The sequence below is a fragment of the Carlito syrichta genome, unplaced genomic scaffold (genome assembly GCF_000164805.1).
Source record: "Carlito syrichta isolate Samal-C Ts95f unplaced genomic scaffold, Tarsius_syrichta-2.0.1 Scaffold67773, whole genome shotgun sequence".
NCBI classification, from domain to species: domain Eukaryota; kingdom Metazoa; phylum Chordata; class Mammalia; order Primates; family Tarsiidae; genus Carlito; species Carlito syrichta.
In genome coordinates, this window is record NW_007011869.1 from 374,542 (window position 1) to 380,672 (window position 6,131).

Below are 6,131 nucleotides of genomic sequence, written 5' to 3' on the forward strand. Positions count from 1 at the left end.
TCGAACCCGCGGGCTCAGGCAATCCACTCACTTCAGCCTCCCAAAGGCGTGGGATTACAGACTGAGCCACCGAGCCCAGCTTGGGCTTGATTTAAAAAAAAACATTTTGAGGCTGGGTATGGTGGCTTACACCTATAATCCCAGCACTTTGAGAGGCCAGGGGTTTGAGACCAGCCTGGGCAACTTGGTGAGACCTCATCTCTACAATAAATCAAAAAATTAGCCGGGCGCTCTGGCACATGCCTGTAGTTCCAACTAATTGGAAAGCTGAAGCGGAAGGATCACCTGAACCCAGCAGGTCAAAGCTGTGGTAGCCGTGAGTATGCCACTGTACTCCAGCCTGGGTGACAGAGTGAGACTGACTCAAAAAATCAAGGCCAGACATGGTGGCTGATGTCTGTAATCCCAGCACTTTGGAAGTTGGAGGTAAGAGGATTGCCTGAGCCCAAGGTTTTCAGACCAGCCCAGGCGACTTGGTGAGACCTCATCTCTACAATAAATCAAAAAATTAGCCAGGTGTGGTGGTGCGTGCTTATAGTTTCAGCTACTTGGAAGGCTGAGGCAGGAGGATCGCCTAAGCCCAAAAGGTCGAGGCTGTGGTGTGAGTATTCCGCTGCACTCCAGCTTTGGTGACAGAGTAAGACTTCCGACTCAAAAAAAAATTCTAAAGTAGCTATAGGAGGAGTTGAAGAATAATGCTCCAAACAGAGCAACACCACATACAAAGAAAGCCCCTGAGTAGGGAATAGTTACTGTGTTGTAGGACCTGATCAATGTACCTGGAGCACTGTAAGCAAGGATGACAAGTATGAGACAAATTGGAGAGGTGTGCAGGAACCAGATCCTGAAAGCCCATGGTAAGAAGTTTGGATCTGATTCTAAGTGCAGTGGGAAGCCAGTGTAGGATTTCAAGCAAGTGAGAGACACTACCAGATTTATGTTTGCAAAAGCTTTTTTGGATGAAGCTTTGACTGGGTCACATGCCAAAAGTTGGCTTCCCAAAATATGAAGGAACACAGGCAAGTTTAAGCCCTTTAGGCTTTCATTTGACTAGAAAATAATAGGCTGGGTGCAGTGCCTCATGCCTATAATCCCAGCACCGGGAAGCTGAGGTAAGAAGATTGCCTGAGCCCATGGGTGCGAGACCAGCCTGGGCAACTTGGTGAGACCTCATCTCAACAATAAATAAAAATTAGCTGGGCGTGATGGTGCATGCCTGTAGTTCCAACTACTTGGAAGGTTGAGCCGGAGGGATCACCTGAGCCCAATAGGACGAGGGTGCAGTGGCCATGAGCGTGCCATTGTACTCCAGCCTGTGCAACAGAGTGAGACTCCAACTAAAAAAGAAAAAAAATTTTTAAAAGGAGTAACAAAAGTAGATAAAGAGCGACATTTATTTCAGAAAAGAAAGCTTCTGGTTTCTGTGTGATGAGTGGGCTACAGGAGACAACAGAAGAAGCTGGGAGACCACTGTGGAGACTGTTGTGGTCATTCAGGGAGGTGACCATGGTAGCTGGACCAGGGTTGTGTTGAAAGGAGAGGGAGAAAGGATTAAAGAATGCCTCTTAGGGTTTTCAACTGAGCAATCTGGCAAATGGTGGTGCCATTTACTGAAATGAGGAAAATTGAGTGCAGCATAATGCAAAAGGGGAAGTGTAAATGTGTTTGAGGCTTAGAAAGATGAGCAGTGGTCAGATCATAAAAAAGGTTTTAAATCTGGCAAAGAGTGTTGGACCTTATCTTGTAAGCACTGGGGAGCCATTTGCTTTAAAGCTGCTTTCAAAGGTTTTAAGCTGAGAAGTGCCATGGTCAGATTTGTTTTCAGAAAGATCACCGTGGTAGCCAAGGCAGAGAAAGCCAGTGCAGAGAAGGTAACATTGGAGCAAAAAAGCCCAATAAGGCTCCTGGGATATTATTGCCTGACATCAGATTATGAGGCCTGAATTAGACTAGTAGAGATGAAGGGCACAGATAAGAAATACATCAGGAAGTAAACTCTGTAGGGATCAATAACTGGTGAGATATTCTAGGGAGAAAGGAATGGGGGTAGGGGCATGGTCAGGGATGGTGGTTGGCACTGATTGGCCATTCCACCTCCTTGCTCTAGATGTATAATATAGGCCTGTCACCAGATCCCAAAGAAGCAGCAGCCATAGAGGCTAGAAGAAATCGAGAAAAGGAGCGACAAAGCCGATTCTTCAATGTGCGGAACCGAGTCATAGGGGTGAGTTGGGTAGAGGGGATTATTGCTCAGGACTGGAGCCCCATCGCTCTTATACCTAGAGAAGAGTATAGCAGTGCCCTTCATAACCCTTCCCCTGATTCAAGCAGGCCTCTAGGACTGGAAAGAACAGAAAGGGGGATAAGGCATCCTACAGGCCTGGGAAGGGCCTGGGACTAGGGATGGAGTAGTGCTATTGACTTTAGGCCCTATGGTATTTAGTACACATAAAGAATATTTGGGCCGGGCTCGGTGGCTCAGCCTGTAATCCCGCGCCTTTGGGAGGCTGAGGTGAGTGGATTGCCTGAGCCCGCGGATTCGAGACCCGCCTGGGCAGCGAGACCTCATCTCTACAATAAATCAAAAAATCAGCCGGGTGTGGTAGCGCACACCTGTAATTCCGGCTACTTGGAAGGCTGAGGCGGAAGGATCACCGGAGCCCAGCAGGCAAGGCTGCGGTGGCCAGGAGCAGCCACTGCACTCCAGTCCGGGCAACAGAGTGAGACTCCAACTCAAAAAAAAAAAAAAAAGAATATTTGGTATTACTAAACTATCTCTGCAAGGCTACATAAGAAACTATTAACCAGGCTGAGAGACAGAGATGGAGTCTTCTCCTCACTAAACTGTATTCCCTTTTGTACTATTTTGAAATGTTTTAAATGAATTACAATCAAGATAAAGAGAAAATATTGATAGTATAAGAAACAAACAGGCCAGGCATGGTAGCTCATACCTATAATTCCAACACTTTGAGAAGCTGAGGTGAGAGGATTGCTAGAGGCCAAAAAAGTTTGAGACTAGCCTGGGCAACATAGTGAAATCCCATCTCCATTTAAACAACCAACAAAAGATTGCTGGGTTGGTGGATAGAGGGGAGATGCAGTGTGTTATTCTGGAAAAGACACCATACCCGTTCAAGGCCAAGTCTGCTAATTAAATGTGTGACTTTGGATAAGTCATTTGTCTTCTCTGAACTCCAGGCTCCTCCACTGTAAAATAAGGTTAAAGGAAGTGATGAGGTGAGTATTAATATATAGTGGCATCTCTGAAAACAGAGCACAGTGCCTGACATAAGTAACTGGCTGTGGTATGAGTGGTCTAATTGAGATCCAGCTGGCAAGTGCTTCCTTGGGACCTACTGTGTGCCAAGCACTATATTGGGCAGTGGAATATAAAGACTAAGGCTCAGTCTCTGCCTTGAAAGCGTTCACAGTCTGGTGGAGGAGAGAATGAGGCGAACTTCAATGTAATGTGGACAGTGGGTCTTGTATTCAATGGGAATAGAACCTGTCCGTCAGGAAGGTGAACCCTGAGCTAGTCTTGAAGGATGAATTGGAGTTTGAGTAAAGAGGGAAGGAAGAAGTGTTCCAAGTGAAGGGGGCGGCTTGAGCAAAGGCTATAGGTTCAAAACTGCCTGAGATGTGCAGGGAACTATAAGCACAGCTCCTAAGGCTGAGGGTGGGATAAAGGAAGAGGGTATTAAGAAATGAGGCCAAGGCCGGGCTCGGTGGCTCAGCCTGTAATCCCAGCACTTTGGGAGGCCAAGGCGAGTGAATTGCCTGAGCCCACAGGTTCGAAACTAGCCTGGGCAACTTGATGAGACCTCGTCACTACAATAAATCAAAAATTAGCTGGGCATGGTAGTGCACACCTGTAGTTCAAGCTACTTGGAAGGCTGAAGCAGAAGGATCACTGGAGCCCAGCAGGTCGACGCTGGGGTGGCCATGAGCGTGCTACCCCACTCCAGCCTGGGTGATGGAGTGAGACTCCAACTCAAAAAAAAAAAAAGAAAGAAAGAAATGAGGCCAGGGAAGGAGGCAGAGGTGGTAGATGCTAGAACTATGCTCAGGGGTTGGAACTTTATCCAGTAGGTAGTGGGAGCTACAGAAGGATTTTGAAGTGGGTAAATTGTAAGCACTTTGTGTTAGAGCATTCAAGGCTCTCTGCTAGGTCCCTATCCTGATTTAGTGCCTTTCTTTGGATTCAGGTGGATATTGAAGCCCTGAACAACCAGGTAGAAGAGCGAAAGCTTCGGGAGGCAGCGGAACGGAGCAAGGAAGCAGCTTTTGGTAAAAGCCCAAAGCCAGGGGCCAGACAAGGGTATAAATCAAGAGCCTAGCCTGAGTGGGGCTTGAGGCCCTGGGTGATAGAACAAACTAGATAGACCTAGAGAGCAGAAGCCATGCTAAATGGGCTCTGTCCCTCCTGTGGTACTTTCTCCATGTCCCTGCCCACCACCCCCAGGTACCAACCAGGTACAGTATGATCTAGTAGTCCAGATGCTAGAGAAGGAACAGGCAGAACGGACACGCCGGCTATCCAAGAAAGTCCAGGAGTTTCGGGAGCAGAAGCAGCAGCTCAAGAACAAGTGTGAATTTGACCTTTGGGATCTAGATCAACTCTTTCCAGCCTGTCCTGGTCACAGTGATCCCCACTGTGGTCCAGCCAGCCTACAGTGCTTCTCTGGAGAGGACCTACACAGGGCCACACGCCTGAGAATGCAGCAGGAACAGTTCAGGTACAGCCTAGAGAGGCAGCTGCAGGAGCAACAGCAAGCCAGAATTGAAGACAATTGTGCAGGTAAGCAGCCTGGCCCTCTGGACTCAGAGATCTGAGGCCCAGTGGGGAGCTGTCCTGAACTAGGTACGGCACCCAGGAGACCAGAACTGTGTGGGGAGGGCCAATTACCCACAGGGCTAATGCTCAAAAGTTAGGCTGGGCACACCCCAACCTCCCTGACTTCTTCCAGTAACTGACAGTATAGCCATTGTTCCTGATTAGCTTGGCACTCTTATTACCTGGAGGCAACACAGTACAGACAGACCTAACGGCGCTGCCATTTACTAGCTAGTTTGAGCAAATGAATTTTCCTCTCTGTGCTTCAGTTTCTTCATCTCTAAAATGGGGATAACCCAGCCTGGGCAACATAGTGAGACCTTGCCTCTACAAAAAAATTTAAAAATTAGCCAGGCATGGTGGTATGCCTATAGTCCTAGCTACTTGGGAGACTGAAGTGGATCTCCTGAGCCCAGGATGTCAAGACTATGGTGAGCCGTGATCACGCCACTGCACTCCAGCCTGGGCAACAGAGTGAGATCCTGACTCAAAAATAAATAAGGCCGGGCATGGTGGCCCATGCCTGTAATCCCAGCACTTTTGGAGGCTGAGGTGAGAGGACTGCTTGAGCCCAGGAGTTCAAGACCAGCCTGGGCAACATAATGAGACCTCATATCTACAAAAAAACTCAAAAAAAGTTGCCAGGCATGGTGGTGCACACCTGTAGTCCCAACTACTTGGGAGGCTAAGGCAGAAGGCTCGCCTGAGCCCAGGAGGTAGAGGCTGCAGTGAGCTGTGGTTGTGCCACTGTACTCCAGCCTGGACAACAGAGTGAGACCCCTGACTCAAAAAATAATAATAAAAATAAAATGGGAATAATAATCCAGATCACATGTAGTAGCTACTATTATTATGATATTGTCTGTGGCCACATCCTTCTCTTCTACTAGAAAGAAGCCCTTCAAGGGCAAGGACCATGTCTTATCTACTTGCATTGTTCACTTTTCAAATCAGGCCTGTTACAGCACCTTGTTCTGTTGAACCACTTATTGTAGTTATAGATAATTGTGAAAGTATTTTTTTTTTGTTTTTGTTTTTGTTTTTTGAGTTGGAGTCTCACTCTGTCGCCCAGACTGGAGTGCAGTGCACACCCCCGGCCACCGCAGCCTCAACCTGCTGGGCTCCAGCGATCCTTCCACCTCAGCCTTCCAAGTAGCTGGAATTGCAGGCGCATGCTACCACACCTGGCTAATTTTTGATTTATCGTGGAGATGAGGTCTCGCCAAGTTGCCCAGGCGGGTCTCGAACCCACGGGCTCAGGCAATTCACTCACCTCTTCCTCCCAAAGTGCGGG

The 6,131-nt window shown here is 48.0% G+C and overlaps 1 protein-coding gene across 2 annotated transcripts in view; it reads left to right on the top strand.

Annotated features, from left to right (window-relative positions):
• The first annotated feature begins 2,107 nt into the window (after positions 1-2,107).
• RIBC1 (RIB43A domain with coiled-coils 1) overlaps positions 2,108-6,131 on the top strand; it is a 6,607-nt gene continuing 2,583 nt past the window's right edge. The window contains exons 1-3 of one of the 2 annotated variants that reach the window (XM_008051932.1): positions 2,108-2,224; positions 4,209-4,290; positions 4,466-4,801. In XM_008051932.1, the coding sequence (XP_008050123.1) occupies positions 2,108-2,224; positions 4,209-4,290; positions 4,466-4,801 (535 nt within the window). The remainder of the gene's footprint in view (positions 2,225-4,208; positions 4,291-4,465; positions 4,802-6,131) is intronic. The other variant, XM_008051938.1, reaches the window with a different exon arrangement.